Genomic DNA, 26,423 nt, shown 5'->3' with positions numbered 1-26,423 from the left:
TGGTTTTTTGGCTTTCTTTCCGTTTTTCTCGGTGGTGGTTGTCGTTTCCTTCGGGAGGGGAGGGAGCCCAGTGCTCTTCCCTTCGCACACCCACCCATGGTCTTCTGCGAGTGTCGGTGGCTTCTCTCCTAGGGACCAGTTTGCAAAAGACAAAAGGCCCAGCAGCTCCCCCTGCAGATGGGTGCACGGCCCCCCCACCCAGCCCCTGGCCCGACATTTGCTCTCCTGTGCAAGGGGGCTTCCAGAAGGAAGGACCACTCCCGCCCCTACCCTTGGGGCTGCTTGGTGGGTGCACCTTCTGCAGCAGCCCAGGGAGAAGGCTGTAGCTGGACCATGAAATAAATTGGCTCAGAACTGTAGCTCATCAAAAAAAAAAAAAAAAAATCCAAATTTCCCCCTGGGACTCTGGCAGCCACACGGGTGCGGGAGGTGAGCTGCTGCTGCGCCGGTGGCTTTTGCGTGTGCAGGAGGCGGCCGTGCTGCATGGGTTCTGGCGGTGAGGTCCGGCTGGCGTGTGTGCGTGTACGTGTGCATGCGTGCGTGCGTGCGTGCGTGTGTGTGTGTGTTGGTGGCCTCTGCATGAGTTCCCATGTCCCTGACAGCCCCATGTTAGCCTCCTTTGCATAGCGTGATAGGGCAGTAGCCATGGGGTGGCGTGGCTGTGGTGGTTAGTTCTTCCCCGTGGTGCCCGGTGCAGATTCTGAACTGTGGTCTGTAGACAAACACAGACCCGTCTCCTTTTTCCCTAATGTTCTCTGTAAGATTGGGCTTTCCCAGGTGGCGCTAGCAGGTTCGATCCCTGGATCGGAAAGATCCCCTGGAGGAGGGCATGGCAACCCACTCCAGTATTCCTGCCTGGAGAATCCCACGGACAGAGGAGCCTGGCAGGTTACATTCCATAGGGTCGCAAAGAGTCAGACACGACTAAAGCAACTTAGCATGCACACATACTCTGTAAGACTGAGGCATAGGGCTTGGTACACGGGAAGTAGCCAGTCCCCTTCTTTCCTGAAACCAGCTACTGAGTTCCTGCTAATCCTGTGTGATTAGTATCTTTATTTTATCCTTTTAAGATAAATTCTAAGAATTCTGGGTGGGCAGCAACCTGGTTGTTTACCTGTCATAGCTAGATGAATCTTCACTGAATTTAAACAGAGTTCTGAATTTGCTAGATGTCAGCTTCACAGCAACTCAAGTAGATGGCAATTAAAATATGGGTGCTCATCCCATCTCTTCTTTGGTCTTCTCTCTCTGTGGTCTTTCCTCATGAGAAATCAGAACTTGCAGAATGTCAGGCCTGTGATCCCCTGTCAGTCTTCATGGTTGGTTTGCCGCAGCCACGTAGCTTCATGCACCAAGAAGCTGCCATGGGCTATTGGAGGCAAGGCCGTGGGAGTCCCTCCACCCCTGACGGCTGATAGAGAGTGGTGGGAACTCATTCCTCCCTCTCATCTGAGGCCTGGAGGCTGCAAGTGGAGAATGTTCAGGGGTTTTGTTGACAAGCCCAGAGTATATTATGGAGAAAGCAAAACTCTTGCAACCCCGGGCAGGCCCTTCAGCTTGACCACGTGGGCTGAGGCTGTGAGAAGAAGCCTGGTCCTCAGATGAGGCATCCAGATCTCTCCAGGCTGCTTTTCATGAGAAGTGGGTGTTGGGAGAACAAACATGATCTCAATGAAGCTCTGCGAGGAGCATTTATTGACGTCCCTTCTTCCCAGAAGTGGTGTTGGTTCAGTGGTTCTCCAAGGTCTGTTAACAAAGTGTTTGGAATGAGAAAGCACCAGACACCTTCCAAGCATTTGAAGTGTGCACCTGGGAGAACTTAGGGAGATGTTTTCAGGGCCAGCTGAAGGAGAAAAATCTCCCAAACTCCTGAGATTTTTAGAATCTATATGAGAGAAAGCCCAACCTTCCAAACCAAAACATTCCTAAATTGCCTGCTATTTTTCTGTAAAGACTCTAAAGGGTCACGCATTCTGAATTTTTGTTTCCAGTAGCAGAAATAGAGATGGACTTGTTTTGATCCATCCATGCTGCTTGTGATCTTGGGGTATCACCACTTGGAGTAACCAGACGAGGCTGAGTTTGAGGAAATGACCCACAGGTCTAGAGCAGTAGCAGCTCTCAGAATACTTGAGGCTGGAACTCAAGAATGTGGTTTTCACAGCCCAGTATTCTAATCAAACAAAATTAACCAGTCAGCCAATATGTCTTGCAATTTGATAGCCATTTTCTGGGTCTAATATACATAAAGTGCTTGATTTATTTGAAAGAAGGTCTACATGAATATTTCATCTTCTGTATACTGTAAACTATAAAACCCAATGGAAGGCTAGCACAATAGCATTCTCATGGTCCTGGGAAATACATGAAGAAAGACCATCCACATCATGGGAAAATGAGGGAATGAAGCTGGGCAGTCCTTGGACCAGGGATGTGAGGCCAGCTGCTATTCAGGACTAACCAGTGACAGGAAATGTTGATCCAGATCATTCATTATCTCAGTCAGCTAACTTCTTATCAAGACTGAACCTGGGTCCAACATTTCTCCCATGCAGTGCTCTTTCTTTTCTTGGTAAAGGAGGAACATTTGGAGAAAGCAAATTGTTTTTTCTTAGACTCCTGTATCATGATATGGAGGGATTATCTGTGGAAGGCCACAGAGGCCCCCTTTGACATGGGATCCTAGAAAGGAGTTCAGTATGGTTCATAGAAGCTGCTAGAGCTATGCTAGTTTGAGTGCAGAAGGAGCCTTATGATCCCCAGCAGAGGCATTGTTTTTCACATGGCTCCTTTTAATGGAAGCTTCATTCTGAGTCATGCAGAACTTGAGTAGCGAGTAGCAAGTAGCAAATAGGGGTTATGCTGTGCCAAGGCACCATGTACTTTGGCCACCCGGAGCCACAGAGCTTGCATAAAGCCTGCTTTTTGATAGGGCCAGCCCAAGTTCAGAAGCAAATGTCACTCAAAGTCCAATGCACGGTGCAGCCAGCCCATAGTGCATCTTTATCCAGAGCAGAAAACAGGATCCTTCTGATGGGCCCAACCCCACAGATGCCCAGATGGCCAAGCAAAGTGCAGCTGGATTTCAGCCCCTCCTTAACCCTCAGCTGCCCTTGTACAGTGGGTGACTCACACCATCATACAGGGTGGCCCTGGTCACAAGAGCCCTGGGCCCAGGAAGAGCTGTGACACATAGCAGGTTCTTAAAGTGAGGGGCTGGGGGCGGGGAGGTGCTCAGACATGGCCTCAGATTAGATAAATGGAGCCTCTTTCCCCCAGCTCTGTGCACTGGGAAGCGTCCTTTCACAGTGGCTATAAAATATGAAAGCCACAGTAGGAAGCTTCTATAGATTGTGTTTGCATTGCCTTCCATCTCCTCTTCATACTCTCTGGTTGGAGGTCCCAGGTATTGCTGCCTGGGGAGAGGAGGGTCTTCTTTAACTGAAGACTACTTCCCACTGCTCAGGACCAGCCAGCCTGCCATTCTCTGCCATCTCCCCGGGTTTGCAGTCAACAGGGGGCCAGAGAGGAAAGACTGTCCATCCCCCTGCTCTCTCTTGGGCGTGCTCATTCCTTCAGGGTCTACTGCAAAGCAAGGGCCAACTCTGACACAGAGGACAGAAGGATGTGCGGGAGGAAGACAAGAAGTAGCAAAGGGCCATCAGCCAAGACTCAACAGCAGCAACTGGACTGTCCCATTTTGGTTGGTGGCTAAAGCCATCTGGTGAGAACTCCAGAGGAGTTCTCCAGAGGAGGAACTCTGAGGAAGAGAAGATAGAAAAAGTCCTCTGCATCTTTATACAAGGGACAGCATTTAACTTAGGAGAAGTGGCAGCCCCAAGGGACAGCGGCATCAGCCTCCCTGGACACCCGTGCCTGGGCGCTCAGCCGAAGCCCCAGCTGTCCTCCTGAGAGCCTCATCGGCTGTAGCCTCAGGCTCCCGAGATGGACAAAGGAATGGCTGGTGCTGGAGGCCTCGGAGGACAGCAGAGATGAGAACCAGGTGTTCATCCCTCTCCGAAGAAAACATCACAGTTGGGCTTTGCTGAGGTGCTCCTAGGATTTGAAGCAGCAAGGGCCGGGAGCTGAGGGAGTCTTGGCATGCACCAAGCGGCACCTCCATGACAAGCATTTCAGTCCTGCCTGCCAAGGAATGCAGCGGGGAAGTCAGATGGAGACCAGGAAGCCCTAGGAGCCAGCTGTCACCCGCCTTCCTTCTCCCTTCCCCCCTGCCCCACCCAGAAGCCAAGGAAAAGCTCTTGAGAGTAACCTCCCCCCCACCTTCCGGGCAGCTCTGCAACCCCCAGCCTGAGGCCCAGGTGTTGAACTGGAAGTGGAAGGCTGAGGCCCTCCAGGCAAGGCAGGGGGCAGGCAGCCAGGGTGATCAGCCTACCCCAGCCACCCATACACACAGCAGTTCCTTCTCCCTGCCTGGAGGCTGTTTCCCCTTCCTCTCAGCATGTCAGGGCAGAGCCTTGGGCTCTGAAATGAGCTCTCAAACACCTAGACAGCAGAGCCCCTAGAGGGCCTTGACCTCAGTCAAACAGGTCCTTTCAGCAAGGAACGGTTGGCTTAAAATCTCTAGAGTTGATTTTGATTGCACACAGTCCTTGGGCCCCTTTGGGATGTCAGGGTCACAGGCTATATAGTGACAGCCTGTTCCCATCGGATCTTGGAGCCCTGAGATAGAGCAGCAGTGAGACCCGGGTCTGCCTAGAGATGGAGGTAGATATCATAGCCGTGCTTGGGAGGTAAAGTATGAGCTGGTCTCTCCTGGAAAGTGAGGACTTCCCTTAAGACTCTGGGAAACTCCTTAGAGCCCTGCCCAGGTTGACTCCTGCTTCCAGCCTCAGCCTGCTAGCAGTGTGACGTCAGGCCCACTGAGCCCTCTCTGAGCCCTGGTTTTGTCCTGTGTACAATGGCACCAACTGGATCATCTCTAGGGCCCTTTGCAGCTGGGACATTCTATGGGTCTGTGCTTCTCTTTGTCCTGAGATTTTCGAGTTGTGCTAATCATCCCTCAGAATGAGAGAGGAGCCTGCCCGAAAAGTAGCTGCCCACCCTGGAGGATGGGAATTAAACCAAGGAGAGAACTGAGTTGGGTGTCCATTTAAAATCCTTTGACAAGGATTTGAGGATAAACACTGGCGGAACTGAGTGCCGCAGCCCCCCGACCCCACAGGCTCCATCCCTCCATCGTTCGGGGCTCATTCCGCACTGTGACCCCTGGAGGGCAGGGAGAGAGAGGTCACAAAGAGCAGGTTAAGCACCGCACACCCTGTCAACCATGCCGGTGCTGCAGTGCCCACCCTTCTGGGATGGATGCCCAGCTGGGTGTGTGTTGGGAGGTGGGGTGAGGTCAGTTGGGCAGAAAGGTGGGCCCCATGCAGGTACTGCCACGTCACCCTGGGCATGGGGCGGGGGCGTGGGAAAAAATGGAGTGTGAGCATCTGGGGCCTCAGCATCACGCTGCCACCCTCCTGCTACCACCTTTTCCAGGCCCCTGGAGACCTCTGGGCTGGCTCGCCACAGTCCTCTCGGAGATGCCCAAAAAGAGGTCACGAGAGGGCATGTTATCCTGGTCAGAGTCAGCAGTAGGTTAAGTCTCCTCCAGTCTCTCTTCCTCTCTCTCCATCTTGGGTCCAAGTGAAGTTTGAAAAAGCATGTTTACTCTTTTAGTTTTGCAGCTAGAAAGGGAAAATGTAAAAGTCTGATTTTTGCAAACCAATGATAAAGTGTTAAGATGGCCGAATCAGCTTGGCTGGCAGGATACAGAGAAGACAAAGAGATAAAATGGTTCTCCATGAGGGCCCTGGAGAAGGTCTTTCTGCAACCCTGGGGAAGGGGGAGATTTTTATTAATCAAAAGGTCAGAGGTAGTCATTTTTGAGAAATCCAGCCCTAGATCCTGCCACTCCTCTGGGAAGGAGGAGCTCCCAGCTATTGTAGCCGATGGTTCATCTGTCAACCAAAAAGCAGCCAAAAACACTCTCCCCGCGGAGTGCCCACTCGAGCAAAAATGCACCAGTGACTCAGCCCCCGGACACAGGGGAGAGCTCGGCACTGCAAAACCGCTCCCTCCTCCTCCCTGTCCCCCACCCGGCCAGCTCCTGCCTTCCCCAGACCCCAGTGTGCCGAGCAGTCAAGTGAAAGACTCCTGTGAGGCAGAAAGGCACAGCTGTGTGTTTACAGCCACTGATTCCAATCCAAATCGCAGCCCTGCCAGTCTCCCGCAAGGCAGGCTGGGGGCACGCCGGGGATGGATGCGCCAGGCAGGACGCTATTTTGGGAGCTGACCTGCAGCCCTTTGCCGTAACAGAGCCTTCCTTCCGCACCCCACTCCCCGACTCAGGAAAGACGTCCTTCTAGAAGGAGCTCCCCCTTGAGAAGCGGCTGATGGGTTGTGGGATTTCAGCCTGTTCCTTGTCACTTGTGCAGTCAGATTTCTGGCACCTGTCCCCAGGCAGCCACATGAGGACGGCCCGGGGCTCCCATCTGTCCAGTGAGAAGGCAGAGGGTGAAGGTGACCGACGGCAGGGCGCTTGGCAGAATGAGCAGCAGGGAGGGCAGGCCTGAGTGGGGGACGGGATGCCCGCTTCTGCCCAGGACAGAATCTGCCTCGGACCTGCCAGGGGAGACGTGGCACCACACAGGGGCAGGAGAGAAACCTCCAGGCGCTAGCCAGGCTTTGGAATAGCAGGAACCTAGGAAGCGGACCAGACTGCCAATGTCAAGGTCAGGGAGAAGAGACCCAACTCTGCTTGTGTCCAAAGCGGAGGGTTGGAAGTCAGAGTGCTCAAGGGCTAAGGACTTGGAAGGCTGAGAAGTAAGATGGCCGTGGCATTCTTCCAAAATGAGCTCCTGGTGAAAAACAACGTGGGAGTCTTCCCTGTTTGTAAGCAGCAAATGAGTACTTTGGTTCTAACTGAGTTTGGGAAGCACCGTATTCTGGAAGAAAGGCAGGATACAAATCCCTAGGAAGGAACAATCCCTAGAACATTGCAATGAAGCGGAATGCTAACTGGGACACCACAGGGGAGCTGAAAAGAGCTTGGAGCAGTGGATCTTCAGTTCAGTGATATTACCCGAAGGCCTAGGAGAGAAAGACCCTGGAGTGTTTGTTTTTGGAGTCCCCAGTGGATGGGATGGTAGGATGGGGTGGGGCGTGTATAGCTACCCCGGCAGTGCCAGCATCCAGATGGCTGGTGAATTCATAGATCTATGTCCACGGGACATGCAATTTCTGATTGTGGCCACAAGGGTCCAGCCACAGCCCTGTCTAGTCCAATATCCTTTTTGATGACTCAGATGAAGAGACAAACATGCCAGTCACATTCAAAGACACACACCTAGAATGTGTTGCTCATTTGACAGGCAGTATGGTCTGTCATGTTAAGACCATCTCCGTCAGGTAGAATGATGGGTCCAAACAACCAGGTATAATTTAACCAGATAAAATTTATGTTAAAAAGAATTCAGTCTCACAACTACAGGATGACATTCCTAGCCTTCACTGTAATTCAAGTTTTAAAAACTCTGGGGGTTCTAGTTGATTGCAAGCTTGATAGAAGTAAAAGTGGGAGGCAGTCACTTTTTTTTTTTTAAGTGTCTTTAGGTTGTAATAACAAAGTGGAACGGTCAGAAGTGCTTCATTGCTCTAGACTGTGTTGACTCTTGTTTCCAAGCTCTCTCATTTTATCAGGAACTTCAGCAAACTAGAGAAAATTTAGAAAAGAATAGCTGGGGACTCTGGGAGCCCAGTCAGATGAAACTGAAGTAGATAAACATGTCCTGCCCTGGCGCTAGTGGTAAAGAACCTGCAGGAGATATAAGAGATGCAGATTCGATCCCTGGTTGGGGAAGATCCCCTGGAGGAGGGCATGACAGCTCACTCCAGTACTCTTGCCTGGGAAATCCTGTGGACAGAAGAGCCTGGTGGGCTACAGTCCATGGGGTCACAAAGAGTCGGACATGACTAAAGCGACTTAGCGCGCATGCAAGGAGATTGAGAAACCATCAGGAGCTATATGTGGGTTTGTCTCCCAGAGTGAGTGGACAGTTCTAGATTGTTCCAGACAAAGCTAAAACAAATGGATAGAAGACATGGGCAGGGTCACTCTACTAAGAATATTCTAACAGTATCAACTTCCCAGGGGTAGAATATGTCACCTCAAGGAACAGGTAGCTTCCTGGAAACATTCAGATGTTGAATGGCCAGGGATATTGTAGAGCAGTTTTCTATACTGGATTCCACCCACCTCCTCCAAGGAGAATCCTCAGATGCATTAAATATTTATGAAACATTGCATGTTATCACAGGTTTATAAATAAACTATGGGAAAGGAGAACAGATCAAATGGAGTGAGTTTGCTGAGACTGGAGAAGAAGGATCCAGACGAGTCAGGTTTGACTCTACCTTGAAGGGAAAAAAAGAAGCTAGATTATGATAAAGTCAGAGCAAGACCACTGTCAAGAAGTGGAATTGCTGCCCTTCAAGCAATTGCAATTCAAGCAAGGCAACATCATCCTTGCCTTTTGTTTTTGGTTTTTTAAGCCAATCACTGCTTCTGCAACTAAGCCCTGGGCAACAGGGCTCTCTCCCTGAATGCCTGGGAGAAGTTAGTGAGTGGAGGACACTCGTACCCATGGGCTCAGGGAGGCTGAACGCAGTCGGTGGGTTCCCTGGCTCTGCACTGGAGAAAGCTTGGCCTGATATCATTCCCATCCAGAAAGCATATTTTGTTGAGAGCAGAAAAGATGATTGAGCCAGTTGCCTTTACCCGATAGGACTTGCTGGTTCCAGGTGGACAAGTTGGCACCCAACTTTCTCAGCCGGGCCGAGAGTAGAACACACCCCCTGAGACCTTAGACCAAGGGGAAATTGCGCTCATGGGCCCCCTCCTCCTGGGCCCTGCCGTAAGCACTCATCTTCAGCCCAACTCAGGGGAAGGGATGAGCTCTCCTGTCACATTCTTTCCAGCTGTCCTGAGGACCAACCTGATTGCAAATGACACTCCCTCCTCTCCCAGGTTTTGCCAGGGTTGCTTTCACCTCATCATGGAATTGTATAATTATGGTGATTACAGCTTATGGCTTTTTCCTCTCCTCATCTTTTGCTTTCAGATTCTTTGAGGTCTCTCATTAAACATGGCGATCCCGATAAAGTCAGCAAAGTTTTAATAAGATGCATTTTGAAGCTAAAGAAAGCCCAGTCAGAGTTGATTGTTACTGTGTCCCCTCATGCTGCTGCTGCTGCTAAGTCGCTTCAGTCATGTCTGACTCTGTGCGACCCCATAGACGGCAGCCCACCAGGCTCCTCTGTCCCTGGGATTCTCCAAGCAAGAATACTGGAGTGGGTTGCCATTTCCTTCTCCAATGCATGCATGCAGACTAAGTCTCTTCAGTCGTGTCCAACTCTGTGCAACCCTATCAACACCAGCCCCCCAGGCTCCTTTGTCCACAGGATTCTCCAGGCAAGAATACTGGAGGGGATTGCCATTTCCTTCTCCTATGTCCCCTCATAACAGGTCTTTAAAACTCTGTTGTGGGTGATTAACGCCTGGATATCAGAGGTAGGGGAGAGAGAGATATGGAGGTCTGGGAGAGGTGTCTATACTTTTTCACAGGATTGGAGAATGGTTTTACTCCCTGCCCCTGGCCTTCCTCATTTACGCCAAGAGCATGGTGCATCTGAATCCCCACCCCTAATGGAAAAAGACGGACTGTCAAGTAAGGATAGAGGGCCTGGCATTTACATCATAGCAGGTTAAGTTGGGAAATAGACATGGAGCAGTTGACACAAAACTCAGTCAAACCTTAGGAGCTGCAGCAAAAGTAAAGGGGAACTTCTGGTGGATTCTCTGTCCTCGACAATGCTGGAAAGTTCTGAATATGTAAAGGATCCAATCATTAGCCTTTGAGAGTGGTCACCATCCTGTGGTCATATCCTCAAGGATGGTTTCCTTGGTAATGATAGCTTCAGAGCCCATCATCTGCTGGCCCTCAATCACAGCTTTGCTGAACTGTTTCTAGATGTGCAGGATGTTAGGAGAAGGATCACCAGGAAGGCATGTGGCGGAGGTGGGGGAGAGACAGGGTGGCCACCAGGGTCCCCAGCTTGCCCTTCAACAGCTTGGTGCAGGTGTGATGTCCGAGTCCCCTTTATTTCCATCCTCCCCAGGACTGTGTGAAGAACTATACATCGAGGCGCATCTTGCCCTGGCAGGAGTCTCTTTTGAGAGGCTTCAACTGTCCCCTGGGAGCTGACTGCCCTGAACATCGCACAGCTCTTTAGCCTGCTGGTAGTTGGCTATCTGGGATATGACTGAGTAGCACCAACCATCTGGGGTTAAATGCTGTTGAAAACCTGGCAGTGATATTTCCCCCAACTGTATTTTCATCCCCTACTGAAGATGACCTGCAGGCTCTGCCCCCGAGAACAACGTCCCTTTAGTGCCCACCAGAACGTAGAGAGTGGGCTCGAGGTGGGGGCTGGGCAGCCCCAATTGAATTCTGTTTCTCCACCTGGAGTTGGGATAAGACCCCAGGCCAGTTGCTCACTTGTCCGAGGGGTACAGTGATGCCTGCTGCCTGGGGAGGATGTTGTCCCTAAATGAGGGCATGGCAAAAGCAGCTGCAGTGTCTTGGGTGTTCACGGTATCACACTGTTGGCATCCGTGTCATGCAGATCTTGGTCCGAGAGGGACTTAGGTTCTCCTCCAGCTCCACCCCTTAACTCTGACTCAGGCAGCACCTCCAAGCCTAGGTTTCTGCATCTTGTGAAAGGGAGATAAGAGGAAATGATTAAGGACTTCCCCAGTGATTCAGTGGTTAAGGCTCTGCCTTCCAAGGCAGGGGGTGTGGGTTTGATCCCTAGTTGGAGAACTAAGGTCCCACATGCTATATAGGCCGTGGTCAAATTAAAAAAGAAAAAAAGAGTAAGTGATTAGGAGGGAAAAAATACACAAGATGCTTAGCATAGTGTTTGCAGTATATAAGTTCAAGCATAACTCTTTGTATTATTATTATTTTTTATTATGATGATGTTACCTGCAGCCCACACTTAGCTCTTATTCTTTACCTGATTTCCAACAGTGTTCTGCGAAGTAGGTATTAATGTATTTATTTAGCAGTTGAGAATGGGACACAGATATCTCAAATACGACAGTGTGTGTAAAGCACATTCATTTATTAGAGCAACCAGCTCATGACCCTACTCAGTAAATGGTAGCTATTATTACTGTCTTATTTTTAAAGTCAACTCAGAGAGCTGGTTTCTCTGCTTTCCCTCAGAACGGAGGGACTGCGGTACCAAGCAGACCGGCTTCTGTCCTGTGGCCTATTTCCCAGGGCCCCTTTGCTCTTCCCAGGAAGCTGTGGGACCTGGGGGCTTGTAGCAGCATGGTGCCAGGACATGGGGAGGGCCACCAAGGAAACACTGCCTATGTTGCCAGGATCTGGCGTTTGCTCCCGTCCCCTGAGGTGCAGGCCCCTAATAAGCCTCCTGCTTCCAGTCCCAGATCAAAGCTAGTTCTCCCCTAGCAAAGCATGAACTCCAGTTCTCCAGAGGTAGAGAACGCTCCCTACATAGCAGAGCCTCATTCCCAGAAACCCTCGCCTCGCCGCTGTCTGCCTGCCTGGAGCCGCCCTGAGCAGCGCAGCTTCCCCAAGGCCGGTTGCTTCCAATGCCAGATAAACAGAGGCTTCTCTTTTTTAAGCACTGTACTACAAAGAGGGGTTGTCAGAGGAGTCAGGACCAAGTGGCTTTGAAATCCAGGGATGCTTCGAAATCCCTCATAAACCAGCCCTCTGGGGTGCACGCTGCCCCTGCTTGTAGTATCGACAGAAACAGAAGCCATTTTCTCTGACACGAATGGCTTTGTCCTGAGGAAAGTCGGGTTTATAGATGTCTCTTAAGGTAAATGCTTTAGATGGGCATCTTAGGAGTCTGAGGTAAAGCTCTACAGCCAAACACGTGGTTGCTTATGAACCTTGCACGAGACGCTCTTGTAAGTGCCTGTGGTGAAACACGCACATGGACGTGTGCACGGCTGCGTGCGCTGGTGCATGTGCTGCCTGCCCGCTGCACGCTTCCGTGTCCAGTGCATGGTGCGTGCGGCACATTCGCAGTATCTGCATGTGCCTCCGCGCGTGGACCGCCTCCCCGCTGCTGCTGCTGCTGCGGGGTGCACGTCTGGGCAGGGGCGCCCCTAAAGCCACCGGTCTTCACGGTTTCAGCTGGATAAGTTGTTCTTCACTTCCCTTCCTAAAAACACAATTGCCTAGTGCTGCTGGCGCAGAGTCAGAATGGCCGCTGCATTTCACCCCCGAGGCGGCTTCCTTCCATCAGTGGGTGAGTGATCCCGGCGTCCGCACGCTCTAACCTTCCTTGGGGGCCTTCTGCAACAGAAGGTGCTCCCAAAACTGGAAGAGATGATCTGTGTGTCCATGGCCTCACCTCCACCCACCCCTCCTGTTCTTGCGCCCTAGTTCCATGGACAGTCAGAGGCATCCTTTTTTTTGATGTTCCCCCCGCCCTTTTTTTAACACCCATAGTTTTTTGTTGTTTTGTTTTGTTTTTACTTCCTGAGAAGCAAAAAGCCAAGGGGTCCAGAAGTGGCAGGGAGATGAGTCTGTTATCCCAGAGGCAATGTTCAAATAATGTCTTTGGATACTAATCCTGTCCCTCATTCCTGGGCCCCTAGAAGAAATGCCCACTACTTTTGAAGATGCTTTTAAATCCTACAGCAGCATCCTTGAGCTTAGTCCCCCCTTACAGCTTCCATTACTCTTCACCTGTGGCCCAGGGCCAAGTCCTGTGGGAAATGGGAAAATCTCACCTTTGTACCTGCTAGACCACCAGGGGAGAAGAAGGTTAAGGAACCAACCCATCCCCTGTCCAGCATTGCAGGGACATGTGAAAAGTGTTCAGAGGGAAGTAAGAAGGTTCCCTGTGGCTAGGAATTCCATCAACCCAGAGATGTCTTGAAAAATGCTGCTTGACCTGTCCCCTGCTACACTTTTTCAGATTAGGAATACCTGTCTGATAAATGCCCACCTAATTGCATTCCTGATAGTAGGGAGGAGAGAGAAATGAGTCAACTCTCTTTGCATATGCTTCTAAATGAACCTGGACAGCCCGGGAAAGATGATGCTTTGGGGTGGTGGGAGACAGTCAGCATGTTGACCACCTCTGCCTTCGAAACCCTGCCTTGGCAGCTGGCTTAACCAAGGGCCCCAACCCATGGATGTGTTCTGGGTGAACATGATCAGAGGAGATGAGAGGTGCCGTTAGGAAGGTGGAGTTGGTGTCCTCATGGGTCCTGAGAAGAATCACATGCTGCCCAGCCAGTGACCCCACCTACTGTCTGATCCACTAAACTTCAGCAGCCCTCTCCCCTGTGGCCATAGTCGAGGGTCACTTGAACTTCCTAGTTGGGAAAAAAGTAGAATCAAGTTGTTGCCAATAGCAACTGAGCCATATCTCTGTTTCCTTGAGTCTTTTGGCCCTTGTCTAATTTGGCGTGAACCAATGCAGAAATGCCAAAGTACATTTAAGGAGAAGGAGGAGGAGAGGAAGAGGCAAGCCCAGAACCAGCTACAGGAAGGCATGCTACTGAGGGGCCTTGTGAACGGAATACCCGCCTCTGCTCCACCGAGAACTTGGGGCAGGCTGATTACAGAAAGAGCACCGGGGTTATTCAATCAGAGCTAGAGGAAGGAGATAAGAGATCCAGTAATAAAAGAGGGGATTTCTCCTGCCTGCGGAGAAAAACGCAGCAGGGAAAGTGGAAATGCACAACTTGGACAGGAGGCTGGGGAGTCTGGGCCTGGGCATCGTGCCACCCGTGTCGGGCACAGCTGCTGAGCCCTTGTCACTCTCGGCATCCCTCGTGCCTGTCCGGTGGCTGATTTGTCCCTGCACAGATGGGGATTATGCAGGAAGTTATCCCATCACCCACCAAAACTAACAGGCAGAGGTCGAACTTTGCAAAAGAGCCCCTTAGGTGATGAGCGTGATGAGGGGACAGGAGTCAGGAGTGCCAGGAACAGCAGCCAGGAAGGGCTTCCCCAGCCAGCTTGCTGCAGGTATTTGGTTCTAACTGGAGTGAAGCATCTGCCTGCCTCTCCTTAGGAAAGGCGAACATCACACCTGCCTTTCTCCTCCCGGGACTGTTGCTATGGAGATCCCGGGGGCATCGGCACCCATAACACAAGGTCACAAACAGAAGAGGCAGCTTCACTGGCCTGTCCAGCAGCCACCACTTTAAATCCATGGGCACCAAGCAGCAGTGAGCTGAGCCTCAGCTTAGTCCAGCAGCCAAAGTCAAAGGGAAGCCCGTCAGGCAGAGCAGAAATGCCCTGGATGCGCTCAAGCGTATGCCCAAGAGCTGCAGCTTCTTTCTCAGTGAGGTTGAGAAAATCACCTCAGCCTGCCCAGACAGGTTGCCTGGTATGGATGGGCAGAGAGGAGTCCTTAGTCCTGAGCGTTCCCACCTGCCCCCTTCCTTGAGAGTAATGGTCATGTACCAAGGAGACGGTGGATGGGCCGTCAAGGCTACTGACCAGCTCTATGTGCTCAGGCTAGTAGCTCAACCTCATATATCCAGCGGGTGTTAAAGGAAGACCTAACTGGCAAGGATGCTGTGGACGTGGGCGCAGGTGTCAGTCAAAGGCAGAGCATACTTGACACACCACAGCTGCTCAATGTTTGATCAATGGATGGCTGTGGGTAACTGTCCTTGACAGCTAACCTGTGTCTCTTGTAAGGGGACCGTCCTCATGCTGCTACCATCAAGGTCTGGGCAAGTAGAATATGAGGGCACTTGAAAAAGGAGGGAGCATTGCCACCTCGTGTAAGAATAAAAAATTCAAACAGAAAGTCCCTGGGAGGTAGAGCATAGAGGTTAGTCCTCCCACATTTAGTTCAGATAGAAGGGCTGGCAACTCATGGTTGCTAAATTTAAAAAAATAAGTTAAAAAATAAAGCATTGCTAGTTGCCAATACGGAGGAGAGTGAGGTGTCTGAACCTGCTAATTGTTCAGGAACATTTTGTGGGAATTGCCCTCAGCATACGTGACGGCTGGCAGAGCCCACAGACCCACCGTTGACATGAGAAAATGTGACTACTTATTTATATTACCGTACATGAGACAGTGGGCTGTTACAGAAGAATCCATTGTTTTTATTTTCACCATATTCCTTACTTTTTTTTTTTGTTTTGTTTTGTTTTTTTTCAACTTTAATAGATATTATTTTGTATTTATATAGCGCCTTCTTCGAGAACCTTAGATGCTTTACAGACATTGTATCTAATTAATCCCCACAACAACCCTGTGAGGTAGGTATTACTCCCATTTTACAAGATAGGGAGACTGAAGCACACAGAGGTTAAGTGACTTGCCCAAGGTCACACAATTAAATTCACTGAAGTCCTTACTTTTTAAATAGGTTTAATGTGCGGTGCTAGTGGTAAAGAACTTGTCTGCCAAAGCAGGAGACATTAGAAATGAGGTTCGATCCCTGAGTCAGGAAGATCCCCTGGAGGAGGGCATGGTGACCCACTCCAGTATACCTGCTGGAGAATCCCATGGACAGAGGAGCCTGGTGAGCTATAGTCCGTAGGGTCACAAAGACTCGGACACGACTGAAGCGACTTAGCATGCATGCACATTGTGTATTAATTCTTTATCTAGTGAGTTTTTTTTTAATTAATTCAGTTTCAACCTGTCTTTTGATTTGGGAACTTGTTTTATGTTTGTGGTATCTGATTTTTAAACAGTTGAATGAAGAAAATATTTTAAAACCAAATAAAATGCCCTTCAGCTCCTGAGAGAGATCAGAAAGCTTAGCAAGGACCCAGGACTAACACACACCCCAGGAGAGGATCTTGTCACAGGGGGCCTGACCCTCCCCCCCCCTCCCCACCCCACTCCCACCCCCTCGAAGAGCGAGAAAGCCAGAAGCAATCTCTCTTCCCCAGATGCTGCTCCAGCCTAGCTCTGCTGTGGATCAGCCGTGGGTAACCGTTGGCTGGTTCCCACTTCATCTGCCCATCTTGCTGATGATGGAAGAGGAGAGTCAAAGTGTTTTCAAAGGAGTCTCTATCACTTGTGGGTTTTCCTACAATCCCCTGACAGAGCTTCTCAGCCCTAAACTATCCCGAGCAAATGGCACTCTCGCCCCAATTTTAATCATCATCGAGAAAGGAGATGCCACAGAATTCCTTACACTTCCTTTTGCAATCATCCCTTTTGCTTTGCTCAATGGAGAAAGGGCACCAGGGTGACCAACCTCCAGGGAAGTCACCTAGGAAGTCGGGCAGGTCCTTCCTAGGCCTCCGCCTCCTGACAAACGCAACTCGGGACCTCTCCTTCCTACCCAGCTCTTAGTCAGGGGCTGACTGCTCTCCCCAGTGAGTCCCCTACAGACCTGTGACTCCACACACACTCATCGTTTATGGACTTGAGCATCAACTACTCATGGGTAACTTTCAGTCTCCTTGAAAGGACAGCTTATCTCTGGGGCCTCCCACGTCTTGCCTGCTGAGGTCACCTCGTGAGCCCTATTCAGCAAGACACCATTTTTCATTAGCAGGGATGAAAAATGTCTGTGTGTCACCACAAGGTGATCGGCTTGGATCGATGGAGACTAGAAATCATGTTCCAAATTAGTTCTATTGCAAGTTCTAGTTCCTCAAGCAGACGAATCTGGGTTTCCCCCGTACCAGAGGGGGAAGCTTTGAATTCAGCCAAAAGGCAAGGTTGCTGGGACAGCAACTGAAAAAGAGTAAGGGGTGGGGAGTTTCAAAGCAGAGATGTGATAGATGGATTATTTTTAATCTTTTTTCCTCTTTTGAAGCATAATTACATGTGGCAAAATCAATAGATCTGAAATGTATGGTTCAATGAATTTGACAAATGTATGTACTAGTGTAACCTACATCCCATCACCCTAGAAAGTTCCCTCATGCCCCTTTTCAGTCAATTACATCCCTCTGCCCTAGAGACAACCATGGTTGATTTCCATCCCCCTTGTAGCCTGTGTTTGGACTTGGTGGACTTGCGATCTGTAACTGTGGTCTTAGGTCATCTGGACAAATCAGCAAGAAAATCTCATCAGCAGCTCAGATGTCTCCACTTTCTTAGTGCTGCAAAAGGTCCTGCCCCTGAGCTGCCAGTCCTTGGCTCCTCTGCCCCCAGTGTGCCATCTGACCCCCCAGGGCTACCCTCTGAACCACAGCCCTTCTCCCAGTCAAAGAGGTTAGCACCTGTCTCCCAGGTAAGTGAGTGGCGAAGCTCTTGGTAATGGTGATGGTGCATGCTTTGTTGATTAATACCGGGACGTGCAATGCACAGAGCCATGGCATGTCAAGCAGCATGTTGATTTTTCCCAAAGCACCATACAAAAGGGAGCTCTTCCTTTTGTGCATTTCGTTTTAGAAACAAAGGATTCCATGACCATCTTCTTCCAGGCTTCTAGCCATCAAGATGGCTGCAGAGCGGAAATGATTAGTCAGCGTGGAGGCTGGGAATTGAATGTGTGGGTGTTTGTGATCCCAGCCCTGAGCCCGTGGTCCATGAAATTGAAGGATCCCAAATTCTATTGGATTAAACTTAGCCAAATGTCTCGAAGGTGAAAAGCACTTTGTCTGAATGCAAAGCTTTGGTGTCTCTGGAATGTACCTTCTGCAGCTCAGTTCTTAATCACCGTATATTTTTTTCACTTGGACAAAGGCTGCTGGCTAATAGCGTTTTCAACCACCTTCAGCTGCTTCACTCAACTATGCCAAGGCCTCAGGCTGAGCTGGTAGCAGTTTCCTGGCACCATGATCCATTCCCAACTGACCAGCATTGAGGAACAGCACACATTCACACCCTGAAAAAACACCTTCCCCCTGTAACTATGCAAGATGCCAGGCAGAGGCAGAATTACTACTCCCCTCCCTAAGTGTCTCCTGCAAACCCATCCAAACTGGAGGATGGGGGTGAAGAGGAGGGAGGAAAGAACCCTAGATGGTACAGGGCAGGAACTCTCCTCTCTTTCTGGGGAAAGCAGGTAGCTAGGAGCTCCCAGCAAGCCCCTAGCAGCACAGACCTTGAAGCAGCTCATCTCTGAACACCTCTCTGTCAGATTTCACTTTGATCCCTGAAAATTACAAGAACCTCAGCTCTTCAGAAGAGAGGCAGCTGCTGAGCCAGGGTGATTGCAGGATTTCTTTCCCCCAAGCCAGAGGGCAGGCATCTAGCCTTGCCTGCGTCCTGCATGAGTAACCACCTTCCAGCCTCACCCACGAGGTCACTGCCTAGTGAAAAGATTGCGGCTGGGCTGGGCTGCTCCTGGGCCGACCTAAACACTCACGACCTCCTTTAGCAGCAGAACTGGCATTTGGTAAATGCGTGAGTGCAGGAGCAGGCAAGGGAGGCAAAAAAATGCCAAGGAGCACCACCTGGATGGCTAGAAGTTGGGCACATTCTCCAGGCTGGTCAGCTGTACCCCACTCCTCACCCATGAAGCCCCGAGCCATGGAAGCAGCTGGGGGAGGGGAGGGGAGGGGAGGGGAGGGATGGATGGGCTGGCCACAGGTCTTTGGAGTCAGAGCTGTGAGCTGAGCTCCAGGACTTAGGCAAGAAGAGATTAATTAGCGCCTTCCAGCCCAGCCCGCTCTATAGAACAGGGAGGTGTGGAGGGTAGGGATCCTCAGGGCTAAATTCACCTCAAACAGACACACAGTCATCCAGAAATAGAATCTCTAACCTCTCTCAGCCACAGCCCCCTTTCCAGTCAAAATGACCTCACTAATGAGAATGAAGCTGTAATGAGGGTTTGGATGCCTGGTAAACCTCACCTTCTTTGTCTCTGGGCTTTTACCATACCCACTGGCAACAGACTGTTATAATTCAGAAGCTTTAGTGATTCCTTTTGTTCACAACCGCCAGCTAAATCAGAGCCACGAAGGCCACTGTATGGACCTGCAACATATATATTTGGGTACTCGATATGTAATGTGTGGCTCTGGTGGAGGAGGGATGGAAAGAGAAGGGAGGAGCTGGCATTTGGTGTGTGGATTCCACAGCAGTAAGCAGTACCCAAGAGGAAAGTGACCTTTGTTTCCTATGAGCAAGGATGGACAAGCGTGAAAGGGACTGGGGAGGTTTGGTAGAGGCCCCCAGACTGGAAACCTCTGGATTCATCAGTCTCTATTTCCCTGTGCTTCCTGTCTTCAAGGGAGCTTCCCCGATGGCTCAGCAGTTAAGAATCCACCTGCAATGCAGGAGACACAGTTTCAATCCCTGGGTCGGGAAGATCCCCTGGAGGAGAAAATAGCAACCTGCTCCAGTATGCTTGCCTGGAAAATCCCATGACCAGAGGAGCCTGGCGGGCTACAGTCCATGGGGTTGCACAGAGTCAGACATGACTGAGCGACTGAGCAGGCACGCATGCACCTGCCTTCAGGCCTGCACGGAAAAGGCACAGTCCCAGGTGACCACCTGGATGACAAATGCCTCCAACTCCGTGTAAGAAAGGACAGTCAAAAAAGTCCCCACTACATGTGTGCTTAGAACCAGGCTAGAGGGAGTCCTTGCAGGTCAGCTTCTGCCACCTATAAGCTATTGTTGTACCTAAACCACTCCACACAGAGGAGTAGCCATTCTGCTTTTAGTGATTTGCAAGAACTGGCACTTGAAACCCTCTAGGATTAAAAAAAAAAAAAATCTGATTTAAAAAATCCTTTAGCCCAGTATAAAGGTATCCAGCTGCAGGCTAAGTTTAGTGTATCTGAAGATTCAGATAAGATTGCTGATGGGGAGATTTTGTGTGTGTGTGTGTGTGTGTGTGTGTGTGTGAAGACAGAGGAGGAAAAACAAAAGAAAAGTGCTGTCCAACGAGCAAAAAATGAGGAGTGAAAGGGGGGAAAACAGAGCAAAGGGGAGGTAGATGCAGACTCTCCAACTGTGCCTGAGGGTGTTTCCATTTCTGGACAAGCTCCCATCCGCGCCATCGGAATTCTCAAAGTCAAGCTGGCACGTCCCTCCGTGGAGAGCTTAGCCAGATGACACATTGTCTTGTGTCCGGCAAACTCACAGCCTGTATTGTTCGTTTGTTGGAAATACCCATTATCAGTCAATTCATCAATCAGCAGGTTTATTGAGTACCCTACCAGGCTTCACAAACCTGATCAATTTTTTTTAATTACATCCAGCAGACGTGTAGCCAAGCCCAGTAAACAAGACGAGCCCTCACATCCCACTTGGAAATGAACATGAGGAATTGCCGGCCCTTGCAACCTCACGCTGCCAAATGCTGCAGCACATGCTGATGAGCAAGCGCGTGCTATACTTGCAGACCCTCGCTACCCTTGCTGGTGTCACTGACCCACTGTCAATAATAAGATGGGTTCTGAGTGTTTTCTCAGACACAGCAATCCATCTGCTTGGGTCCAGCCATACTCTCATCTAGACCCCTGTGTAATGCTATGGATTTCAAGGGAGGGTGAGCAGGGGCTGGGTTCAGACTATGGCTGGGAAACAAGCAGGGGACTGAGCCTTGCTCATCATCCTCCTGGTGTCCAGCCCCACATCAGAGGCTCCTCAGCTGACTCCTTCTGGGCATGTGAACAACTGGCCTCTCTCGGGGGGCCTCTATGCCCCATGCACCAAGACTCATGGTAGAGTGAGTCTTTTTTTTTCTTCCCAAAAGAACAAGAACAGCTATGTAGTTTGTAAGTGAAGGGCTGGTAAGACTTCCTGAAGTGGAATCATCAAGATCAGCCTGGAGACAAACAGGAGCGCACTGTACTGTGTCCTGTAGCCCAGGCCCCAAGCCTTGGCAGATACCCCCAGACTGCCCCAGTCCCAGAACTGGTCATCAAGAGGACCCAAGGAGAAGGAATTCCTTGGGGATCCAGGGGTTAGGACTCTGTGCTTCCACTGTAGGGGGGCCTGGATTCAATCCCTGGTCAGGGACTAAGATCCTACAAATTGCATAGTGCAGCCAAAATAAGTAAAAAGTAAAGTTTTGATTAAAAAAAAAAAAAAAAGGATCAGGGACTTTCCTAGGGGTCTGTTAGCTAAGAGTCCATGCTCCCAATGCAGGGGGCCCAGGTTCAATCCCTGGTCAGGGGACTATTAATAGATTCCACATACTGCAACCAAGACCCAGCATAGCCAAATAAAAATTGAGCTCTCCAAGGAGAGCTCAATCCTGTGTTTCAAGTAGAATTCCTTCTGTCTTCTTCAGACTAGTTAACTCATTAGTTCCAAGTCACCCAGATCCTTAGCCATCGTCTGCTTGGGCCAACCCAACTCCTTGGTCTTACTAGTCCCCCAGCCAACCTTTCCTTCCTCACTTGGATAAAATCAAGTTCAGAGGCAGCCCACAGGCATTAAGAGATACTCCAAGGGTTGAAATCCCTGGTTGGGGTAAGTAAAATCCCCACACACTCAAAAGAGGACCAACAGCACACCCTCACCCTCTAACCTGGTTCCCCCAGGTTAACCAGCTAACCAGGTTAGCTGGTTGCCCAACTGTCTGCGGTTAAGTCTCCCAAACCCAGAGATCAGTGGGGGCGGTGAGCTGACTGGTCTGGCCTCCGCGGCTCATGCAACAATTAACCCACCTATCCGGCTCTCTGTGTCTGTCCTGTGCGCGCGCGTGCGTGTGTGCGTGTGTGCGTGCGTGCGTGCGTGCGTGCGTGTGGTGCCCTCTGTCATTGTCTCTGCAGGGAAAGTCACTGGCGGGCAAGCGCCTCACCGGCCTGATGCAGTCCTCCTGACGGTCCCCGCCGCAGGGCCCGGGCCCGAGGACCACGCGGGCAGCCGGCGGCGCTCCACGTCTGCGGACAGAGCATCCCCGCGGGGAGATTTGGTCACTGTGAAGGAGAAGGAGTGAGGGCCGGGCCACGGTGGGGAGACCGCGGTGCGTGAACCAGAGGGAGGCCAGAGAGAGCCCTCGGAGGCTGGGGTCGGCCGGGCAGAGGCCCCTGTTTACAACCCCCTCTCCTTGTACAGTCGTGTGCCGACGCCTTGCTCTGTAGGAGATTCCCGTCCCTCACGTGTTCAGGGGAGAGCGCCCGGCGGGGCTCCTGCCGTGACTGTCCCCTGAGGTTCCATTCTGATTATCATCACTCCTCCCCGCTGTCTGGGGGATCACGCCTTCCAGCAAACTCGAAAGGACCCACCGCCCCCAAGCACATTCAGTATTACAAATACAACCCACCGCCTGTGGTGCACCCGTGGCGCCCGCCCCAGTCACGCCACTGTGTTCCAACTGCCTCCCACCTGCCCGATCGCTGCGGCCACCGCGTGTAAGGAGCCGGACCGGGCTGCCCTCACACCACGCCCCCGTCCCCCGGTCACACCATCAGCACTGAGCCGCCTCGTGGATCGCAGCACCTCACGTTCTTCCAACCCCCTTTGAGGCCACCTTTCAAAGGGGTCGCCACAAGGCACTGGAGGCTGCCCCCTGCTCCTGTCAACCGTCTCGAGGGTCCAACACCAGAGGAGGCATTGATGTCAATGAAAGAGCTTGTGATTCAACACCCCTGAAGGTCCTGACCGTCTTTTAAAATTTTGATTATTTCGTAATTTATTTTGTTGCGGCCCCTCGCTCCTTGGTGTGTCCCCGCGTGTCTTACTTAAAATAAATGTGGCGGTGAACTTGGGGTTGGGATCCTCCCCTCCGACAGCCCCACGTGGGAGCTGGGGCATTCAGGCTGGCAGTCCTGGGCGTGGCCGGGCCCCTGAGGCCAGGTCTCAGTTGTGTCTGAAACCTGTGCCCAGGGGGGAGGCCAGGGCCCATGGGTCCTCTGATGGCCTAGCAAAGGCACTGTCCTCCACAATGTCCGTGATCATGGAGAAACGCAAGCACAGAGCTCAACCTGCAGACACCTACCTAAGGTCCACTTGTGTGTGTCAGAATGACCATCTGCCAACTTGGCGGCAAGGGAGTCATACGGAGCACGGAGTCAGGTGCCTGGCACACAGTAGGTGCTTGGCAAATGGTAGCGCTTACTCTCATTGTTTTCACTGTCATTACTGTGACTCCCATGAGCCCTCGGACAGAGCGCTATAAGCCACGTGCTTTTGAATTCAGACACTCACCCACCCCACCCCCATACCCCCCACTGCTATGACCATCTTCCTTTGATCTATTTTGGCCAGAGGTAGAAAATATCCTTCGGAAGTGTATAAACAGCAAACACAGAAGCAAAACAGCGATCACTGGTATTTCTTTACTTATGTGGGCAGATTCAGCAGCCGGTGGGTCTCATAAGCTTGTTTGCAGGCACTGCCTCCTGAGTGCTCCCCTAGGACCACCTTTCCAAGCCCACCTTCGTGCTGTGTCCCCAGGGCACCAGCTTCCATCCCTCACAGCAGGGCCACCAAGGGCATGAGGGGTCGTGATCATGGTGGCACCCCAGTGGGTTCTTGAGCCCCACGCCTCGGTTTCCCCCATGGCAGTAGTTGCTCTCTTTTAGAGGTACAGTGGAAATTAGAGACATTCTGTTTCATCCTCAGAGTGTCTCCAAGGGGGTGTTATACACCCAAGTTCCCGGCAGACACTCCCCTCAACCCTTGCTCATTCCAGGAGACCTGGACACAAAACCTGGCACCTGGCAGACACCGGGCAACTGCTTGATGAGGAAATGAGTTCCCTGAAGCCTTTTCCCATGTTGCGGGGTCTGCTGACCCCCTCCTCTCTTCATCACATGCTTCTGAAACCCCTTGCTTTTCACACCGATCTCCTCTTTCAGAGCAGAACTGCTGCTCAGGCTCCCCTGCACCCAACATTGTCCCCAGGAAGCAGCTTCTGCCAAGGTGCCCCATCTGTGCTGACACTAAGGCACAGGGTCTGTGGACACCGGCAGGTCTAGAACAGCAGGTCCCTCTGTGCCCTTGGTTATCCCGGGCAAGATCCTGGCTGCCTCTCTCCTTCCCCCTGGCTGCAGTCAGGGCCCAGGTGATCTCCCTGGCCAGGACGTTGGTGCCATCCAGCTGAGGTCCCTGAGGCTTCGCCTACCCTGGAGCTCCCCAGAAGGGTCAGAGGCAGGTGAACTGCAGCCCTGAGAGGAAGCAGGCTGAAGGCATCCTGACATCTCCGGGGACATCCCTCAGGCCTGATAGACGTGAAGGCACTTTTGGATGGATTCAAACCCAGAGCAATAACCCCCTTATCCTGCCTCCCAACCAAGGCACACTCTGTCTTGTGACCACCATCACGTGCCACCCACCCCCCCCAAGCAGGTCACACCCAGAAATGGGAGAGAGAGCAGGATTGTGCCACCCAAGCTGGCTAGTCCAAGGGCAGCCTACCCAAACTAGTTCACCTAGGCTGGGCACTTAGTCCAGGGGCAGTCTACCATGCAGACCTTAGAATGCAAGTACACTTAGAAAAAGTTTCCCAGGTGGCGTTAGGTAAAGAAGCCAGGCAGGTAAAGAACCTGCCTGCCAGTGCAGGAGACATAAGAGACGTGGGTTCAATCCCTGGGTTGGGAAGATCCCCTGGAGGAGGGCCTGGCAACCCACTCCAGTATTCTTGCCTGGAGAAATCCCATGGACAGCCTGGAAGGCTATAGTCCGTAGGGTCGCATAGAGTCAGACACAACTGAAGCAACTTAGCACACACACTTGGAAAATCTGGTCTTGGCCAGTTCCCCATTGGCTTGGTTGACAGAACCAAAAATTCAGACCCAGATTAAACTTTTGAAGGAGTTCAGTTCAGTCACTCAATCGTGTCTGACTCTTTGTGACGCCATGGACTGCAGCACACCAAGCTTCCCTGTCTATCACCAACTCCCGGAGGTTCTGTAGCAAAACAAACTTTGTGTTTTTTTTTTTTGCCCTGTCTTGCCTTAGTTGCCCTGACTGGGCATGGTCTCTGGGTCTGGAACTTTTCCTGATTTGGGCTCACAGGGCAGATACCATGTCAGCAGCCCCACAGCCAAAGCATCAGAGCTGTCTTAGAAGTGACCACCCACCCGTCGGGGCAGACACATAGGCGCCAGGCACTGGGCAGCTGACTAACATAGACTTTGCCTGTATAGGAAGAGTCAAGCTTGTAGATTGGCATGGGTAAATGCCCAGCAGCAGCCAGAGGGCCTGAGCAGAGCAGCAGGAGCTGTCTGGTCAGAGGAGAGGGCTTCTGCTTTTCCAGGAAGGGATGCTCTGTCCTGCTGGGAAGGGGTTGCTATGCCCCAGGAATTTAGCAAAGCTGAGCCCACCAGGGCCATCAGAGGCACTGTGCTCCAGGGCCACCCCTTCCAAGGGTACAGGCCAGCACCTGGGAGGGACCTCTTCGCACTCCACATTGCTTCTCTGAGCAGTGAATCACATGGGGACGTGCTCTGGGGGCCTTCCCTGTAGCGAGGTTCCTGCTGTGTTCAAACTACCTCACCAACAGGGTGTGACCCAGGCGCCTGCCACCCATCTAGCTCCTCGTTTGGTTGTAGAAGTTGATCCTTTTCCTAAAACGCAACCCTCTTATGACACTTCAAGTGCATGGGCTTCAAAAGCCACCACTAGGAAGTTGTCCCAAAAGCCTAGAAAAGACTGAGCGCTGCTGGTCTTTGAGTCTGCAAGGGAGGTCTTCCAGCAAAGTCCAGGAGCTGAAAAGTCCCGGGGGGAAAGTAACAAGTCACCACCCCCCAGAAGGGCTGGCTGAGCTGAGTATGTAGCAAGGACCGTGTGTGGCACACGCCAATTGTGGCCAAATGAATCCCTGAGAACTCACCACGGGGCCCTCTGAAGAGAGGGCTGTGCTCATGTAACCATGGCAACGGCAGATGCCAGCAGTCTAGTCCTTAGTACCAACCCCTGATAAGGCAGCCCCCCTGGGCACAGCCCAGGGGCCACAACGTAGCAAAGTAGCAAATGTAGCAATAAGGGGCCCAGGCCATAAAGGGACTGGGTCCACAGGACCCGGCCTCGGCCCTCCCCCAGGCCCCTCGTGAGGGCTCAGAGCCAGCTGCTGTCAGCTGTCCGAGGAGGGAGGCCCCGCGCCCCGCCGAGCGTGCCCGGTCTATATTCTCTGCCCACTCACCGCATGATCACGGACACGTCGGCATGGCCTTCTCATAGTGCATGCGGTTCTCATTAGTTTATTTTTCTGGAATTTGGGGATTGGACCCCAGAACCAAACATGCTGGTACCGTCTACAAATAAATGACTTGAACCCATTATAACCCAGCTAACTGTGTGGCTCCTTGGTTTGGGTGTTTGTTGGGCAGGACTTACCGCTAGAAAGATATCTACCACCCCTCCTCACTCCCCCATGCCTGCTCCCACCCTGCCCCAGTACACACACACACACACACACAGAGTCTGTTTTCCCAAGCAGGATGCTGAGAAGCTCTGGGGTGGGGAATACCTCACTCTGCCGGAGAGTCCTTGGCTTTGTGGACTCTACGCCCCATTGTCTGT

General features: G+C 51.6%; 1 protein-coding gene across 14 annotated transcripts in view; it reads left to right on the top strand.

Moving 5' to 3' along the window:
• The window catches only part of RGS6 (regulator of G protein signaling 6), a 601,147-nt gene extending 574,962 nt beyond the window's left edge, over nucleotides 1-26,185 (top strand). For 4 of the 14 annotated variants that reach the window (XM_043919804.1, XM_043919805.1, XM_043919802.1 and 1 more), the window contains exons 18-19: nucleotides 12,288-12,354; nucleotides 17,445-21,712. In XM_043919804.1, coding sequence (XP_043775739.1) covers nucleotides 12,288-12,354; nucleotides 17,445-17,641 — 264 coding nt within the window. In that variant the 3' untranslated portion in view covers nucleotides 17,642-21,712. The other 10 variants (XM_043919808.1, XM_043919812.1, XM_043919810.1 and 7 more) reach the window with 7 other exon arrangements.
• Nucleotides 26,186-26,423: the final 238 nt, after the last annotated feature.

The sequence above is a fragment of the Cervus elaphus genome, chromosome 12 (assembly GCF_910594005.1).
Source record: "Cervus elaphus chromosome 12, mCerEla1.1, whole genome shotgun sequence".
NCBI classification, from domain to species: domain Eukaryota; kingdom Metazoa; phylum Chordata; class Mammalia; order Artiodactyla; family Cervidae; genus Cervus; species Cervus elaphus.
The sequence above is the reverse complement of the archived record's forward strand: the minus strand, read 5'-3'. Positions and strand labels throughout refer to the sequence as shown.